This window comes from Ranitomeya variabilis, chromosome 1 (genome assembly GCF_051348905.1).
Source record: "Ranitomeya variabilis isolate aRanVar5 chromosome 1, aRanVar5.hap1, whole genome shotgun sequence".
Classification (NCBI taxonomy): domain Eukaryota; kingdom Metazoa; phylum Chordata; class Amphibia; order Anura; family Dendrobatidae; genus Ranitomeya; species Ranitomeya variabilis.
Window position 1 is genome coordinate 524,077,270 of NC_135232.1, and position 20,302 is coordinate 524,097,571.

Below are 20,302 nucleotides of genomic sequence, written 5' to 3' on the forward strand. Positions count from 1 at the left end.
TGCAACTCCACAAGTGATTATATAAATCGGTGTTTCGTGTTCTACATTTAGAGCATGAATAAGAAATTGAGGGAAACATTTTAGATTGGATATAAGGGGTGACATAAGCCAGGGGTGGGGATCCTTTTTCCAGCTGGGGGCTATTTGGAAATTTCTACCATCATTCGGGAGCCACACAAAAATGATCACCTTGAAAATTACCCCGGTATATTTAGTCAAACAATTTATTACGGTAACTCACCCTTAATGTGACTGCTGGGGCTGCTTCTCTATGGTGCAGCTGTGATGTTAGGTGATACTGATCATGTAGCTTCTCACAGCTGCTTTTCCAGGTTTGTGTCGGCCAGGAGTGCAGTCAACTTTTTGACATAAGTTTTGTAAATTATATACATCAAATAGGAGATGCTGGAACTAATGTATATATATCACATAGGAGACGCTGAGAGAGCTGGATATACACCACCTAGGAGACGCTGAGACTGCTGTATATCTATATCATGTAGAGGATGCTGAGACAGCTTGTATATACATCAAATAGGAGATGCAGGGACTGTGTTGTATATACATCACACTGGAGATGCAGGGACTGCTGTATATACATCACCCAGGAGACGCTGGGACTGCTGTTTATACATCACATAGGAGAAGCTGGGACTGCTTTGCATTCTTTGTATACTTCTATGAGGTTTATATCATTCCACGTAATACATGTTTGTGTTGTGGGCCACGCTTCTCATAATTTCTGAATACATCCTATATTGCCAGCACTTCCATTGGATACCATCCCAACAGCGTGTTAAATGGGCGGGCCGGGTAGTTTGAGTGACAACTTGGGGGGTTAAATATCGGGGCATCTTCGGTGATCAGTAACCGTGATGAAGAAGGGCGCCGCTCCTTCGAAACGCATCGGTTTGATCCCTGTGATACCCCGTACTTTCCCTGAGCTCAGTGACGTCACACGCTGAGCCCTGTGCCAGCGAGCTCCTCCCTCCGTTGGTTCCCGCTCGTATCCAGGGACGCTACCGGCCGGAGTTGTCCCTGGCTCTACGTAGCTTCCGCACGGCACGCTGCTCTGCGGTTACTCTTCCCTGCTTGCCCGCCTGTCTGCCCGCACACCTGCCTGACGGATACCACCTTCCAACTGGACCAACATTCATCATCACATACCGGGCCATTGCAACACAACGGTTAGTGCACAATTTACTCATTGGCTTTCTAGGCACACTTTTATTTCTGGCTCTAGGTCGCAGTCCTGACCAGTGGTGTCAGGTATATGGTGGTCCTGTGTTGTGCTGGGCAGCGCAGCATTTATCCTTCTGCTATTAATTCGACTGTTACATTGTGCATTATCCAAGCGAAGTATCGGGTGCATATTTCTAGTTGTTTCATTAGCACTGTAGCGCGGACCCAGTTGTTTTTCACATGTGATAATTAGTTTTCCAGGTGATTCTAATTAAAGGAAAACTACTTAAATATGATGTTCCACATTATTAAGCAGGCCACAGTTTTCAAGTAACATGGGAAAGAAAAAGGATCTCTCTGCTGCCGAAATGCATCAAATACAGGTCCTTCTCAAAAAATTAGCATATAGTGTTAAATTTCATTATTTACCATAATGTAATGATTACAATTAAACTTTCATATATTATAGATTCATTATCCACCAACTGAAATTTGTCAGGTCTTTTATTGTTTTAATACTGATGATTTTGGCATACAACTCCTGATAACCCAAAAAACCTGTCTCAATAAATTAGCATATTTCACCCGGCCAATCAAATAAAAGTGTTTTTTAATAACAAACAAAAAAACCATCAAATAATAATGTTCAGTTATGCACTCAATACTTGGTCGGGAATCCTTTGGCAGAAATGACTGCTTCAATGCGGCGTGGCATGGAGGCAATCAGCCTGTGACACTGCTGAGATGTTATGGAGGCCCAGGATGCTTCAATAGCGGCCTTAAGCTCATCCAGAGTGTTGGGTCTTGCGTCTCTCAACTTTCTCTTCACAATATCCCACAGATTCTCTATGGGGCTCAGGTCAGGAGAGTTGGCAGGCCAATTGAGCACAGTAATACCATGGTCAGTAAACCATTTACCAGTGGTTTTGGCACTGTGAGCAGGTGCCAGGTCGTGCTGAAAAATGAAATCGTCATCTCCATAAAGCATTTCAGCCGATGGAAGCATGAAGTGCTCCAAAATCTCCTGATAGCTAGCTGCATTGACCCTGCCCTTGATGAAACACAGTGGACCAACACCAGCAGCTGACATGGCACCCCACACCATCACTGACTGTGGGTACTTGACACTGGACTTCAGGCATTTTGGCATTTCCTTCTCCCCAGTCTTCCTCCAGACTCTGGCACCTTGATTTCCGAATGACATGCAAAATTTGCTTTCATCAGAAAAAAGTACTTGGGACCACTTAGCAACAGTCCAGTGCTGCTTCTCTGTAGCCCAGGTCAGGCGCTTCTGCCGCTGTTTATGGTTCAAAAGTGGCTTTACCTGGGGAATGCGGCACCTGTAGCCCATTTCCTGCACACGCCTGTGCACGGTGGCTCTGGATGTTTCCACACCAGACTCAGTCCACTGCTTCCTCTGGTTCCCCAAGGTCTGGAATCGGTCCTTCTCCACAATCTTCCTCAGGGTCCGGTCACCTCTTCTCGTTGTACAGCGTTTTCTGCCACATTGTTTCCTTCCAACAGACTTACCATTGAGGTGCCTTGATACAGCACTCTGGGAACAGCCTATTTGTTGAGAAATTTCTTTCTGGGTCTTACCCTCTTGCTTGAGGGTGTCAATGATGGCCTTCTTGACATCTGTCAGGTCGCTAGTCTTACCCATGATGGGGGTTTTGAGTAATGAACCAGGCAGGGAGTTTTTAAAAGCCTCAGGTATCTTTTGCATGTGTTTAGAGTTAATTAGTTGATTCATAAGATTAGGGTAATAGGTCGTTTAGAGAACCTTTTCTTGATATGCTAATTTATTGAGACAGGTTTTTTTGGGTTATCAGGAGTTGTATGCCAAAATCATCAGTATTAAAACAATAAAAGACCTGACAAATTTCAGTTGGTGGATAATGAATCTATAATATATGAAAGTTTAATTGTAATCATTACATTATGGTAAATAATGAAATTTAACACTATATGCTAATTTTTTGAGAAGGACCTGTAGTGCAATGCCTTGGTCAAGGGATGAAAACATTAGATATTTCTTGAAAATTTAAGCGTGATCATCTTACTGTTAAGAGATTTGTGGCTGAATCTGAGCACAGTCGTGTTCGTGCTGATAAAGGCATAATAAGGAAGGTTTCTGCCAGGCAAGTTCATCGGATAAAGAGAGCAGCTGCTAAAAAGCCATTACAAACCAGCAAACTGATATTTGAAGCCGCTGATGCCTCTGGAGTCCCTCGAACCTCAGGTTGTAGAATCCTTCAAAGGCTTGCTTTGGTTCATAAACCTACTATTCTGCCACCCCTAAACAGTGTTCACAAGCAGAAACGGTTGTAGTGGGCCCAGACATATATGAAGACTAATTTTCAAACAGTCTTGTTTACTGATGAGTGTCGAGCAACCCTGGATGGTCCAGATGGATGGAGTAGTGGATGATTGGTGGATGGCCACCATGTCCCAACAAGGCTGCAACGTCAGCAAGGATGTGGAGGAGTCATGTTTTGGGATGGAATCATGGGGAAACAGCTGGTAGGGCCCTTTAAAGTTCCTGAAGATGTGAAAATGATCTCTGCAAAGTATATAGAGTTTCTGACAACTTTCTTCCATGGTATAAAAAGCAGAAACATGCCTTGAGGAGCAAAATCATCTTCATGATGACAATGCACCATCTCATGCTGCAAAGAATACCTCTGAGTCATTGGCTGCTATGGGCATAAAAGGAGATAAACTCATAGTGTTGCCATCATCTTCCCCTGACCTCAACCCTATAGAGAACCTTTGGAGTTTCATCAAGCAAAAGATCTATGAGGGTGGGAGGCAGTTCACATCAAAACAGCAGCTCTGGGAGGCTATTCTGACTTCATGCAAATAAATACAAGCAGAAACTCTACAAAAACTCACACGTTCAATGGATGCAAGAATTGTGAAGGTGATATCAAAGAAAGGTTCCTATGTTAACATGTAACTTGGCCTGTTAGAATGTTTTGGAGTTAAATAGCTTTTTTGTTCAGTGAATGTGACCACTTAATGCTGCAAATTCCACAAATGAGCATTTTCAGTTCTTTAAAACATATCAAATAGAAATTCTACTGTGCCTAATAATTTGGAACAGTGCATTTTGAGGTTTTATTCATTTTGGAGATTATGCTGTTATTATTGGGAGGTATCTTCAATAAAATTCGATGTATACTCTAAAGGGTGATGACTTTTATTAGACTGACTGTCCTTTGGACCGACCATTTAGGAAAATCCGAGAAAAATATCATTTCCATAATAATTTGGAACATAGTGTATGCATCACAGGAGACTCTGGGGTCATATAAATTACAGGAGGGGCTGGGGGGGGGGCATAGACATCACAGGAGATGCTGGGACATATCACCAGGGAGGCTGGGGGGGAATGGGGAATAGACATCACTGAGGGGCTATCACTAGGAGGCACAGACAGCACTGGGGGTATATATGTCCCTGGGGGGATATACATCACTGGTGGGGTCACATACATCACTGGGGGCTATATATATATATCACTGGTGGGGGATATACAGTACTTGGGAGATATACAGCACTGGGGGGGATAGACATCGCACTGGGGGGACAGGCATCACCGGAGAGGCACGTAGATCACCGGAGTGGGGGGCTCATAGATTACCGATCGGCACATAGCTGGAGGGGACAGAGATCACTTGGGAGCACAAATCACATGGGGTACATATCTCTGTGCCTCCATGCTAACGGGGACTCATAGATCACAGGGGGCGCAAAGCTGGGAGCCACAGATATCACAGAGATCACACGGGGCCATATAGCTGGGAGGGCACAGATCACGGGGGCATATAGTTGGGGGGCACAGATCACAGGGGCGCACATAGCTGGAGGGCACAGATCACATGGAGCATATAGCTGGGGGGCACAGAGATCACGGGAGCACAAAGCTGGAGGTCACGGGGCATATAGCTGGGGCACAGAAATCACGGGGCACACAGCTGGGGGAACAGGGATAACGGGGATATATAGCTATGGGGCCCAGAGATGAAGGGGGGCACATAGTTGGGTCCACAGAGATCACAGGGGGGGCACAGATTACATAGAGCACATAGCTGGGAGGTACAAAGATCACAGGGTGGCATATAGTTGGGGGGCACAGATCACGGGGCAGAAAGATCACACCAGGACACATAGCTGGGGGGCACATAGATCACAGGGGGGCACATATCACCAGTAGAAAATCACAGATCTGTCGGCACAGAGATCTCTGTGATGCACAGAGCTGCCGGCACAGAGATCGCTCTGGACTCAGCAGCAGCAGCTTGTCTTCCGGGACAGGAGGATGGGTGAGCATTGGGAGCTAACCCCGCCCACCCCAGTGCTAACCCCGCCCACTCAGACAACGTAATGATTCATGTGCAGGGCAGGCAGCGTTCTATAATGCACTTGGGGGTTAAAGGGAACCTGTCACCTGAATTTGGCGGGACCAGTTTTGGGTCATATGGGCGGGGTTTTCGGGTGTTTGATTCACCCTTTCCTTACCAATATTGCCTTGCGCAGGCGTGTACTCCGGAGGACAGAGAATGAATTTCAATCCAATATTGCGGCCAGCATGCAGCCAGCGGGTAAGAAAAGGGTGAATCAAACACCCAAAAACCCCGCCCATATGACCCAAAACTGGTCCCGCCAAAATCAGGTGACAGGTTCCCTTTAAAGGGCCGACAGGATACGGCTGCTGCCCAAGCATTGGGGACTCCGGGGACCGAAGGTTCCCCACCCCTGACATAATCCCTGTGTAGGATCAAGAGAGCCGTATCAGTGTAAGTACTATACAAAATAAATTTCCTTTGTGCTGCTGTGGCATCTAAGAAGTCATTAGCCTCAAGACCTGTGATATCTCTTGACCACCTCGTTTGTCCCGTGTCTCTCCGCTCCCATGACCAATTTTTGCGCAGTAAGGAATAAATACTACTTGTAGATGCCACTTGTAGTCTCGTGTTCCTGAGAAAACCCTTCATGTTGTTCCCCCTAGCCCCCGCACCCCCACCAGTCAAGCATTTATGGACCAAACTGCGTACCTGGAGAAAAAGGGTTTATTATTAGTGGTGAGTGAGTACACTCGTTGCTCGGGTGGTCTCCGAGTATTTGTGACTGCTCGGAGATTTAGTTTTTGTCGCCGCGGCTGCTAGGTTGAATACATGCGGGGATTCAGGCTGGCTAGCAGCTGTAAATCATGCAGCTGCGTCAACAAAAACTAAATCACCGAGCACTCACAAATACTCGGAGACCACCCAAGCATGCTCTGAAAAACCCGAGCAAGGAGATATACTCGCTCATCACTGTTATTATTAAATAGTGGGAAGCATTGTGATGCTTAGGGAATCCACGGTCAAAAAAATCTATTACTAGAGTGCAAAGAATCTATAAAACGAAGGTGGAGTACCTTTTAAGAAGCCAGGATTGCCTATAAATGGTTGAAATGAAGATAACCTGGTGTTCTAAACCTACATTAGCAAAGGGAGAAGACCCCCGTATCCAGTCTATAGTGTACCTGAGACTGGCTGCCAAGTTATACCTGTCTATATCTGAGAAATTAATTCCACCTTCCGCCTTTGATGCCTGTAACTTTGATAGCCCTATATGTGTCCTTCCTGCATTACCCATATACATTTCCGAAAAGCTGTGTTTAAGAGTTTAAGATCTGTTTGAGATAGCAATAGAGAAAGGGTCTGAAAAGTGTACATCAGTTTAGGAAATGCTACCATTTTAATAAGATGGCATCGACCTGAGAAAGATAGTTTGAAGTGTTTCCAAGAGTTTAGAAGACTGATTATTGATGAGATTAGTAGTCTATAGTTGATCCTGTATAGAATTGAAGGGTCTGCAGGAGCTGTATACCTAAGTATTTGATGGACGCCTGACTCCAGTGAAATGGGAAAAGGGATCTATCTCCCTGATCTGAAGAGTGCTAAGGCCTCCGATTTATTGTAGTTAATTTTGAAGTCTGAGCATTTACCAAATTCTCTCAGCACCTCCATTATAGCGGGAACTGCTCGGGCTGGGTTGGCAATTGACAAAAGTATATCATCAGCGAAGGCTGGAATTTTAATTGAAGTGATCCCAACCGTTGTGCTTTCAAATACTGACAGATTCTGGAGTGTTCTCAGGAGTGGATCCAATGCTAAATTGAATAACAGGGGTGATAGTGGGCAGCCCTGACGTGTGCCACCCTGAACATCAAAGAGCAAAGACAATACATTATTTATGGACAGTCTGGACAACGGATTTTTATAAATTGATTTAACAGCATCGCAGAACCAGGGACCAAAATTTCTGAATGTTAGTATGTTGTGCAATAGTCCCAGGCCACCCTCTCAAATGCTTTATCAGCACCCAGGCTAACCACAACATGTACCAAACATCTACCAAAAGATATGGCTCCTATTGGCGTTCTAATGTTATGTGTAATGGATTTTCCATGTACAAATCCTGTTTGCTGGGGTGTAATCAACTCTGGAATTATTTGTTGGACCCTATCAGCTAAGATTTTGGTGAATAATTTAAAATCAGAATTGAGTAGCGAGATTAGTCTATGCCCCTCAACCTGCATATGGTCCTTGCCCGGTTTGGGAAGAACAATGATGACGGCTTCATTAAACCGATCAGGAAGACATCCACTCTTGACTCTATTATTATATACCTCACAGAGGTGAGGAGCTACTGATGTTCCCAATATTTTATAATGTTCATTGCTGAACCCATCCGGGCCTGGAGCTTTGGATAGTATACACAGTTGGCTGTTTGTTTCTAATAAGGATTACAAGCTGTGAGTAAAGGTACCTTCACACGAAGCGACGCTGCAGCGATAGCGACAACGATGCCGATTGCTGCAGCGTCGCTGTTTGATCGCTGGGGAGCTGTCACACAGACCGCTCTCCAGCGACCAACGATGCCGAGGTCCCCGGGTAACCAGGGTAAACATCGGGTTGCTAAGCGCAGGGCCGCGCTTAGTAACCCGATGTTTACCCTGGTTACCAGCGTAAAAGTAAAAAAACAAACAGTACATGCTCACCTGCGCGTCCCCCAGCGTCTGCTTCCTGACACTGACTGAGCTCCGGCCCTAACAGCAGAGCGGTGACGTCACCGCTGTGCTTTCACTTTCACTTTAGGGCCGGCGCTCAGTAAGTGTCAGGAAGCAGACGCTGGGGGACGCGCAGGTGAGCATGTACTGTTTGTTTTTTTTACTTTTACGCTGGTAACCAGGGTAATCATCGGGTTGCTAAGCGCGGCCCTGCGCTTGGTAACCCGATGTTTACCCTGGTTACCAGTGTAAAACATCGCTGGTATCGTTGCTTTTGCTTTCAAACACAACGATACACAGCGATCGGACGACCAAATAAAGTTCTGGACTTTATTCAGCGACCAGCGACATCACAGCAGGATCCTGATCGCTGCTGCGTGTCAAACGAAACGATATCGCTAGCGAGGACGCTGCAACGTCATGGATCGCTAGCGATGTCGTTTCGTGTGAAGGTACCTTTAGTGGAATTGTACATGAATATTGATCCATCAGTGTTTGTCCATGATCTAGCCCATCTGTGCCTGCTGCTCACTCTATGGATGTTTTTCTCTTACTTCTGCAGATTTTCCATATGACCTATGACCTTGCCAGTGCAGTGATGCGAATTTTTAACCTGATTGCCATGATGCTCTTGCTATGCCACTGGGATGGATGCCTTCAATTCCTTGTCCCAATGCTTCAAGAATTCCCCAGTAATTGTTGGGTTTCCATTAATAAGATGGTTGTAAGTAGCCTCTCTAGATATCATGTATTTTTGTATTTCTGCATCTGTTTATTTCATGATTGTATGAAGGAAGAAAAGCGGAGGACATTGACATTGTATCAGGCATATTTACCAGAAACATGGGCTGAAAAGCGGTGTTGCCTTTCTTGCCCTCTTAAAGGGGTTTTCCAGTTTTGGACAACCCACTCTCCCCTAGTACACTTTTCCTTTATAAAACAAACTGGGCTTTACTTCCCCTTCCCGGGTCCATCATTGAGTCTCGTGCACTGAATTCACTGATTGCCCGCAGTGATCGGTGTGATGTTGGTGCTGGACTTTGGGAGGGTGAGTAAAGCACAGTTTTGACACAAACTGCAGCTGAGTAACAGAGGTTTTCTGAACCCGGAAAACCCCTTTAAGGATAGTCTTCAAACAAAATCTCACTACTTGCTTCTACTTATATTTATAAAAAGGAAAGGACTTTGCACATAGTTTTGATGAAAAATATCCTACAATTTTGTGTTCATCTATGCAGATTATTGTGCCCTCCAAGGCTGGCACCCGATGTTGCTTTCTGCCCTTCCTGTTCTGGGTGCGTCCACCTGATGTAGCATGTGTAGTACTGTATGCGGGGCAGAAAGCCACATTGAGCGACTGCCAGTAGGCTGCTATATGTAGCTGCCAGCCAGCGGAGGATGGATTGCAGGAGCATTTGGCCACTTAGTTTGGTGGACTGGAGTGTGACCATTTACGGTAACGGAGTGGCCAGAAGAGACTTGCCTTGACTAATGGAGGTAGAGATTGGGGGAAGGTTGCTTGCTAGCAATGCTTGCTGACATTGGATTTGCTGATGTGAGTGCTACAGCTCTTAAGTAGCCCTGTGACTACTGTCTGGAAAAGGAGCTGAACACCTGACTATTTGGTAAGTGGGACAGGACTTTTCTGACTACTGGACAAGTGAATAAGGGGATAGTGTCTAATAGTAAAGGTGGGAGTTACTGGGGAAGGGAGCTCTACTCTGACCACTAGGGGAAGGCAAACATTTCCAATGACTTGTAAAGCCAGTCTTGCAGAGCCATGGTTCCCTTGTGTCCTACAGCATTGAATTGACAGTTCCTAGGTTTGGCACCTAGACTAAGCCAAGATGTGTTTCTATGGTTACACATTGCAAACATGTCCTGTGTTTAGGCTGATCCGGCAGTGGTACTCGTTACTATATGCTCCCTCTTGGAAGGGAATAAGGGCCCATTTAGACAGACGCGCTGACCGCAGCCATGTAATGATCATCAGTCGGCAGTCAAGTAGTGGACTGCTTAGGTAGGCAGTCCAAAGGCACAACCCTTGTCCCTGTTGTAGCTATCTGCTTAGATAGGCCATCCACTCTTTTATGCGCTTAGAACATCATGTTCTCTGCAGAATCTGGACAATGTGCTGCTGAGAGCGCTGATTTTTAAGCGCAACTTAAAATCGTCTCACCCAATGAACAAGTATTTTGCTCGTTCATCAGTTACCGTAATGGCCGGCCTGTTTAGAGAAGTTGCTAACCAGGACCAAGCGTGCCTGTTTATCTGCCTGTCTAAATGGGTCTTTACACATGACTGCAAAATCACCTTTAACTGTGGAGACACAGGTTTGCATAGGAGCTGTATACACAAAACAGTATGATACTTTAATGCCAGCCTATCTGCAAAGTTTCTCCAGCTTTCCTAAAAAGCATTAAACAAATTGTTTAAAAAGTACACCTTGTCCTTTTGCCAGTTGTTGACCATGTTGTTAATCCAAGGGACTAACCCTAAATTTTCTTTTTACTGGATTGTATATCATGTATCTTCAGTTTCATGTGTCATTTCTCATGGGTTAGAACATTTACTGTATTAAAAAATAGAACAGAAAGAGGTTAAGTCCTTGAAGCTTTCTCTGGAACCCAGCTTGGCACAGAAGGCCGGTGCCAGTTGGCTGCAAAGTGGCACCTGAGAAACCACGGAGGGGCAGGAGAGAGGGATCAGTGACTTGGTGTGCGTGTCAGCTGGAATGGCATGGCTCAGCACAGGAATAATAATAGATTGTTCTCTCTTCTGTCTCCCTGCACTTCACCTCCTCGTTGTGTCCTTTCTGCTGTTGTATGTTCCGTCTGCTATTTTTGGACCGTATCTGATTTTATTCCATTGTCTTCCCATTTGTTTCTCATCATAAGATCTGCTTGAAGTCCCTGGAGCTTCCATTTCAGATGTGTCATGTTTCCTTTATTTTAATTTTCCATCACTGTAGCCTTTGAATTATGTGCATTCCCTGCTTTCTATTGTGGATGCATTTAATTTCATATTTCTGCCCATGTTCACCACCATGGCGTGATCCTGTTCATCCTTGCATGATCGGCCTACATCCGTCTCACTGTCTCTACTTTTTCTGGCTCTCTCTCTTCTTCCAGCCCAAGTGAGGTTTCTTCGTTCTGCTATTTTGGGTAAAGTGTGTTCTAAGCAGTGTCTGTAGTTGGATCTCTTGGTCTGTATATGTTTTAGAGGGTTGTTTATGGGACACCGCTTAGAAATTCAATGTAATGGTGCATGAATGTGTAGCACAGTGTTTGCACATGTGCGTGGGTGCACTTAATTGATGCTCGCTCCTTGATGGTTGCAGCATGGATCGTTACATGGACATGAAGCTCATGTCCTTGCACAAAACATATATGTACACATCTGTGGCATGCCTCATCCATGCCACCTTTCAGCACGGGCACGAAAAAAGAAATTGGGATGTGCACTGTTAGTTTAATTCTAAAAAGGAGTTTGATACACTATATAAAGGCTCACCTTCAGCCTGAAAGCAGGACGGGGGATGGGCAGCATCTAAGAGAGTTTTTAATTTTGTTTTTGTGCTCCTGCACAGAATGACTCGTGGAGTGAGTTGTACTCCTTCGCCCTTTTCAAAGCCATGAGCCACATGTTGTGCATCGGTTATGGGCGCCAGGCTCCAGAGAGCATGTCTGATATCTGGCTCACTATGCTGAGCATGATCGTAGGTGCCACGTGCTATGCCATGTTCATTGGACATGCTACTGCTCTTATCCAGTCACTGGACTCGTCTCGCAGACAGTATCAAGAAAAGGTAAGTGTCTCTGTATGAACTACAAACCCTCACTTTTGTTATGACTTTATATATCCCTCTAAGCTGTGTAGATTCCTGCTTTTATTTTCCCTGTGCGGATCAGAGAATGAAAGCTGAAGTCTGATTGCTTTTAAAGCTTTCACTCAGTATTCAAAGCCTCTCAACCACCCTGTTTTCACAGAATTTGCCTCAAAAGGAATGACACTTCTGCAAATTTGACCTAAAATGGGTGTTTATTATTATTAATTTTATTATTATACATTTTTATAGCGCCATTTATTCCATGGCGCTTTACGTGTGTTTCTGGGAACTTTTGTATGCATTGCTAGATGAAGCTGGTGCGGAAATATCCTGTGAATAGGGGGTTTAATTGTTAGGAGGCATGTAAGACCAAAGAGATCCACAGCAACATAGGATTGCCCACAAGTCGTAGTAAGAATAACCAATTTTATTACACTCTGTTATATAGCTCCATTGTTTCCACAGCGCTTTACAGACCTCATCAGGCTCGGGCTGGCCCACAGGGTAACAGGGGAATCCCCCGGTGGGCCCCTGTGTAGATCTGGGCCCCCAACCCCAATGTATGCGCAGTGCTTGGCATAATTCACATGATTCACTCTGTACAGAAAAAAAGCAGCATCTCATCATTCATTAACCACGCTACCCAGTTTATTATTATATAGAGATATAGGTGAATTTGTGAACGAAGGTAGTATAATATTTGCATGCAGGTGAAAAGTGGGGCCCCCCAAAGTCAATGTTATTGGTGGGCCCTTGTCATCGCTGTCCCCATTGGGGCTCACAAGCTAAATTCCCTATCAGTATGTCTTTGGTGTCTATGAGGATACCTGTGCAGGCACAGGGAAAACATACAAACTCCTTTCAGATATTGTCCTTGGTGGGATTTGAACCCAGGATTACTAAGGCTATGTGCACACAGTGTGGTTTTTATACGTTTTTCCCCACGCGGAAATGAGCCAAAAACGCTATGGCATCTTATGCAAGCTACCGTATTTTTCGGATTTTAAGACGCACTTTTTCCCCCCCCAAATTTGTGGGGAAAATGGGGGTGCATCCAGGGTCGCTGCTGGAGGAGGCAAGAGTGGAGCGTTGCTGCAGGCCGGGATGAGGGGGTATTCGGATGTGTGCCGCTGTCGGTGTTCGGGAGATGAGATCTCAGCCCTGAGATCTCATCTCCTGATATCTTGGTGCCGAGATCTCCATCTGCGCATGCGCTGCCCCTGGCAGTCATTTTCCCAGAGTTCACCGCATAGTGAACCATGTAAGCGCGGCAGCTCTGGGCTTTCACAAAATGTTGGCAGTGTCCCCGCACCACCGAACATCGGTAGCGGGTCACATCCGAACACCCCCTCATCCCAGCCTGTGGCTTGCAGCAACGCTCCTCTCTTGCCTCCTCCAGCAGTGACCCTGGGACCCCGCTTCACCACAGCCACCACCCCCAGTAAGCAATAAGACACATGGATTATAAGAAGCACCACCATTTTATTAAAAAAAGTTTTTTTCCTATTTTTCTCCTCAAAATTTGAGGTGTGTCTTATAAACCGCAAAATATGGTAATTCACTGACAATCCAGAAGTGTTGTGCACATGATCAGTAAATTTCCTTAAAGGGAAGGTGCCATAAAAAAAAAAAATTTACAGCAATTGTAAAAATGTAAAGAATTAATGTTTAAATTTTCTTAAAAAATATTTTCATTTGTTTATAATTTAGTAAAATATGAAAAATAATTTGAAAAGTTTTGGAATTTCCACTTTTAAACACTAGGGGGAGCAGCTGCTGAAATTTCAGAAAAACCTAGTGTACAACTAGCTCACATTACTGCACTGCAGTAATTATGGGCGGAGTCTGCTGACGTGTGTGATGTCTCCTCTCCTTCCCTTCTGGGTGTCTGCTAAGGGATAAGAGAGGATGATATTCAGGAACACAGTGAGCAGCCATTTTGTTGGTGACTGCAGAGTAAGGCTGCCGTCACACTAGCAGTATTCGGTCAGTATTTTACCTCAGTATGTGTAAGCCAAAACCAGGAGTGGAACAAATAGAGGAAAAGTATAATAGAAACATATGCACCACTTCTGCATTTATCACCCACTCCTGGTTTTTGCTTACAAATACTGAGGTAAAATACTGACCAAATACTGAATGTGTGACGGCAGCCTTGTACTGACAAGTAGACAGTCACCGAGGATGGCAGGCAGCAAGGATTCTGGGAGATATGTGGTGGAGGGAGCAGGGTGACAGCAGCACAGAGTATTTCAGGAGAGCAGTGTGCTGGTCTATGGAGGGGGCACCATGTTCAGCGCGCAGCGCAGCCAGGGATTGTACATAGAACGCTGTCTTTTATACACATGGATGGACCGTCTGCTCCACAGAAATCCAGGAAACATTTCTGTGGATTGATGGCCTGTTCTGATCCAGACTTTGCATGCAGACCCCATTCCCCTCCTCAGATCCTGTCTTCTCCATCCTGTCCTGGCGATGTGTGAAAGTGAGACGTCAGGCGAAGTACGGGGTGACGCTGGGAAGGAAATGTAGCCATAGAGTAATAATAAAAATTAGACCCCTCTCTTCAGCTGCCTCACCAGCCCTGACTGCACCTAACTGGAGGTCATGCTGCCCCCTCTATTACCCCAGACCCGCGTGCAGGTGCTCAGCCAGAACCACCATAGAATGGGTCCGCTTTCTGAAGATAATACTGCCATAGTGTTCTCACATAATGCCACCATATAGATCACACATAATACCGCCATATACATCACACACAATACTATCAAATAGATCACACAATACTGTCATACAGTTCTCACATACCACCATATAGATCACACATACCGCCATATAATTCTCACCTAGTACTTCCACATAGATCACACATAATCCCACAATATAGTTCTCATATACCACCGTCATATAGTTTTTACATCATTCCACAACACTGAGCAAACATAATATTGCCATATAGATCACATATAACACCGTCACATAGGCCATGGATACTGCCCCCCCCCCAGGCTAAAAACATCAGCTCTCAGCCGCCTTTTACATGCGCCTTTTCTGGCGCTTTGCCTGGCAATTTCCACTTACCCTGTAGCGGTAGCAAGTGGGGTTCATATTTGTGGGGTTAATGTCACCTCCATATTGTCCGGTGACATCAAGCCCATGGCTTAGTAATGGAGAGGCGTCTATAAGGCACCCATCCATTACTAATCCTATAGTTGTAGTGTAAATAAAGACTCGGCCAGAATAAAGTCCTTTATTAATCTTTTTTAAACCATACCGAACGCATAATCCTCGACTCCCTCATCTCCCACAACAAAAATAATAAACCACATTGAGGAAAGACACGCAGGGGGGAGAGGAGTGCATAGGAGAGGATTAGATACTGACTGCTGAGCCGTGTATCTAATCCTGGCCTGTGTGATACCGACAGCTGAGCCGTGTATCTAATCCTGTCCTGTGTGATACCGACAGCTGAGCCGTGTATCTAATCCTGTCCTGTGATACCGACTGCTGAGCCGTGTATCTAATCCTGTCCAGTGATACCGACTGCTGAGCCGTGTATCTAATCCTGTCCTGTGTGATACCGACTACTGAGCCGTGTATCTAATCCTGTCCTGTGTGATACCGACTGCTGAGCCGTGTATCTAATCCTGTCCTGTGTGATACCGACTGCTGAGCCGTGGACACAGTACACGGGACAGGATTAGCTACCCAGGACAGAGGTAGCAGTGGTAGGTGTATATAGAGGCAGGTAGCAGTGGTATATAGAGGCAGATAGTGGTATACAGAGGCAGGCAGGCAGTGGTATACAGAGGCAGGCAGGCAGTGGTATACAGAGGCAGGCAGTGGTATACAGAGGCAGGCAGGGGTATACAGAGGCAGGCAGGGGTATACAGAGGCAGGCAGGCAGTGGTATACAGAGGCAGGCAGGCAGGCAGTGGTATACAGAGGCAGGCAGGCAGTGGTATACAGAGGCAGGCAGACAGTGGTATACAGAGGCAGGCAGGCAGGTAGCAGTGGTATACAGAGGCAGGCAGTGGTATACAGAGGCAGGCAGGCAGGTAGCAGTGGTATACAGAGGCAGGCAGGCAGTGGTATACAGAGGCAGGCAGTGGTATACAGAGGCAGGCAGGTAGCAGTGGTATACAGAGGCAGGCAGACAGTGGTATACAGAGGCAGGCAGTGGTATACAGAGGCAGGCAGGTAGCAGTGGTATACAGAGGCGGTATACAGAGGCAGGCAGTGGTATACAGAGGCAGGCAGGTAGCAGTGGTATACAGAGGCAGGCAGTGGTATATAGGGGCAGGCAGTGGTATACAGAGGCAGGCAGTGGTATATAGGGGCAGGCAGTGCTAGGTGGTATATAGGGGCTGGTAGCAGTGGTAGATGCATAAGAAAATAAAAACGCTGTACTTACCTTCTTTCCTCTACCAGGAAGTGCTGAGTCATGTTCAGGGCAGAGCAGTGTGACGATCTCCCTGCTCTGCTCTGAACAGGTCGGCAGTGATTGCAGCCTGTAATGTAATACTAAGTACAGGCTGCAATCACAGCTCCTCGCTGCAGATACTTACCCTGGACCCTCGGCAGCAGCTCCTGCCATCGCACGCACTGAGCTGTGTGTGCGATGGCAGAGGGAAATAAACAAAATGGCCGCGATCTCCTCTCACAGCTGTGACGTAGCAGCTCAGTGGGCGTGTCCAAGTCACAGCTGAGAGGCAGGAGGAGATGCGGTCGGAGCCCGACCGTTGGCTCCTATGTACATGGCTGCCGTAAGTGAGGTGTGCAAGTGTCGTGCCCAGACACTTACACCCACACTAATGAAAATGGCGGCCTCCAGTGGTGAATGTAAAAGTGAATAAATAAAAAAGTATGAAAGAGGTACATTTACTTTTGTATTAAAAATAATTGATTGTATAATCAATAATTATTAATACAAAAACTAAAATCACGGCACCCTCCCTTTAAGTATTTGCAGTGCATTTTTTTTCTGCAGCATGTCAATTATTTGTACGTTTTTCACCCATTGACTTCAACTGAGTCAGTCAAATCCACAGCAAAAACGCAGCTGTAAAAATGTTTGTGGATTTGCTGAGTTTTTTAGTTTTGCTTTTACCGTCTTCCTATGGCGTTTCCCATGCTGTCATCTGTGTGACAGCGTAGGAAACACGGATGCGGTGGTTCTTATCGGCGGTAAGGCTGGGTTCACACTACGTTATGGGCGTCCGTTAGACGGACTACATTACACCGTGGCATAAACGCGGTGTAACGTAGTCCTTAAGGCCGCCATTAATTCCTATGTCGGACGCATCGCTAGTGCACGCCCACAATGGGCGTGCGCTAGGGATGTGCCGTCATTGAGTGACGGACCCTGAGACGCGGGCTGCAGCGTTTCCGGGTCCGTCACTGCTAGCACAGATAGAGCTAGCAGATGCTCTATCTGCGCTAGCGTGCTGCCATACCGGCACTTGCGTTTACAGCAGCCCGTTACCGTATGTGTTGAACGGGCTGCTGTAAACCTAATGTGAACCTAACCTAATGCAACTTCCGGTAAGACCGTCGGTCAGAGCAGCCAGATGTCAGCGTGACCCCGCAGCTGTGACTGTCACTCACGGTAACGCTACCGCCGGTACTGTCGGTCAGAACGCTGTGGGATCATGCTGTCAGATGTCAGCGTGACTCTGCAGCCGTGACTGCGAGCCGCAGCAGTGACCTGCGGTAAAAAGCTTACTGCAGGTCAGCAGGCATGGGCTGATGAGACTATGGCTCCCATCGGGCTATGTGTGCTGTCACTGATAACTGTGTGTTTTATACAATATCACTGTGTGGTTACTAATGGATAGATGCCTCTCCATTACTAACCTGTGGACTTGATGTCACCTGACAATATAAAGGTGACCTCAACTCCACAAATATGAACCCCACTTACCACCACTACAGGGCAAGTGGGAAAAGCGAGGTTAAGCGCCAAATTTGGAACATCTTATAGATGCACCTTTTCTGGTGCGCCTGAGATCTGATGTTTTTAGTCTCGGAGGGGCCAATAGCCATGGCCTCTTCCTAGGCTATTAATATCATCCCGCAGTTGTCTGCCTAGCCTTTGCTGGTTAGATTTTATAGGGGGACCTTATGTCAATTTTTTTTCTGGGGTCCCTCTGTAAACTAGCCAGTAAAGGCTAAGCAAACAGCTGTGAGCTGATATTAGTAGCCTGGGAACCTTTAAAGCTATTGGCTCCTTCCCAGAATATTAACATCAGCCCTCAGGCTGGTTATTAAAATTACGCGGGAGCCCACGCAAATTTTTTTTTTCCATTTTTTTTTTCTTTAAAATTCACAGTTGCTGTCTGGTTATAGACTAAGTATGTTCCTTCTGTTAAGGCTTCTACATAGGCTGGTGACAATGTGTGTGTGTGTGTGTGTGTGTTTACTTATCGGCTTAATGATGAGGGTGTTGGGTTGATACCTTTTCATTACTAAGGGTACTGTCACACTCTGCAACTTTCCAACGATCACGACCAGCGATACGACCTGGCCGTGATCGTTGGAAAGTCGTTGTGTGGTCGCTGGAGAGCTGTCACACAGACCGCTCTCCAGCGACCAACGATGGCGAGGTCCCGGGTAACCAGGGTAAACATCGGGTTACTAAGCGCAGGGCCGCGCTTAGTAACCCGATGTTTACCGTGGTTACCAGCGTAAAAGTAAAAAAAAAAAAAAAAAACGTACATACACACATTCCGGTGTCCTTCAGGTCCCTTGCCGTCTGCTTCCCGCTCTGACTGAGTGCCGCCGTGAAGTGAAAGCAGAGCACAGCGGTGACGTCACCGCTGTGATCTGTTCTTACTTTCCGGCCGACAGTCAGTCAGAGCGGGAAGCAGACGGCAAGGGACCTGAAGGACACCGGAATGTGAGTATGTACGGTTTTTTTTTTTTTTACTTTTACGCTGGTAACCACGGTAAACATCGGGTTACTAAGCGCGGCCCTGCGCTTAGTAACCCGATGTTTACCCTGGTTACAAGCGAACGCATCGCTGGATCGGTGTCACACACAACGATCCAGCAATGACAGCGGGAGATCCAGCGACGAAATAAAGTTCCAAACGATCTGCTACGACGTACGATTCTCAGCGGGGTCCCTGATCGCAGTAGCGTGTCAGACACTGCGATATCGTATGGATATCGCTGGAACGTCACGGATCGTACCGTCGTAGCCAGGGCCGGCGTCAGCACCCGGCATACCCGGGCAAGTGCCGGGGCCCTGGCGAGACAGGGGAGCCCATTTAGGGCCGGCGTTAGGGGCAGGCTGCCTGCATGCGGCCCCTGAGGCAGGCATCTGCGGTCCGAGGTGCAAGCTAGAAGAGAGGAGGCAGAGGCAGCACGGAGCTCTGGAAATTTTGCAGCTGCTGGAGAGCCGCCCACAATCCGTCGCCATGGATACGCAGCAGAGCAGAGTGACTTCCGACTGTCCAGTGCCTGGAGAATGAGCCGAGCGTCGCCAAACAGGAAGTGTGCAGCACCTGCCACCTGGAACAAAGGATTGCGGGGGCCGGGGGGATGCAGAGCCTGGCTGGGAGGACAAGGTATGGGCTCTTATATACTGATTGGGTTGTGTTATATACTACGTGGGCTGGGCTGCTATATGCAACGTTGGCTGCTATATACTACGTTGGCTGCTATATACTACATGGGCTGAGCTGCTATATACTACATGGGCTGCGCTGCTATATACTACGTGGGCTGCTATATACTTCTACGTGGGCTGTGCTATATACTACGTTGGCTGCTATATACTACATGGGCTGCGCTACTATATACTACGTGGGCTGGGCTGCTATATACGTTGGCTGCTACATACTACATGGGCTGCGCTGCTATATACTACGTGGGCTGGGCTGCTATATACTACGTTGGCTGCTATATACTACACGGGCTGGGCTGCTATATACTACGTGGGCTGGGCTGCTATATACTACGTGGGCTGGGCTGCTATATACTACGTGGGCTGGGCTGCTATATACTACGTGGGCTGGGCTGCTATATACTACGTGGGCTGGGCTGCTATATACTACATGGGCTGCGCTGCTATATACTACATGGGCTGTGCTATATACTACGTTGGCTGCTATATACTACACGGGCTGCGCTGCTATATACTACGTGGGCTGCGCTGCTATATACTACGTGGGCTGCTATATACTTCTACGTGGGCTGTGCTATATACTACGTTGGCTGCTATA

General features: G+C 46.6%; 1 protein-coding gene across 2 annotated transcripts in view; it reads left to right on the plus strand.

Annotated features, from left to right (window-relative positions):
- The window catches only part of HCN2 (hyperpolarization activated cyclic nucleotide gated potassium and sodium channel 2), a 191,955-nt gene that overhangs the window by 105,166 nt on the left and 66,487 nt on the right, over nt 1–20,302 (plus strand). The window contains exons 3-4 of one of the 2 annotated variants that reach the window (XM_077254090.1): nt 8,808–8,969; nt 11,835–12,053. In XM_077254090.1, coding sequence (XP_077110205.1) covers nt 8,808–8,969; nt 11,835–12,053 — 381 coding nt within the window. The remainder of the gene's footprint in view (nt 1–8,807; nt 8,970–11,834; nt 12,054–20,302) is intronic. The other variant, XM_077254098.1, reaches the window with a different exon arrangement.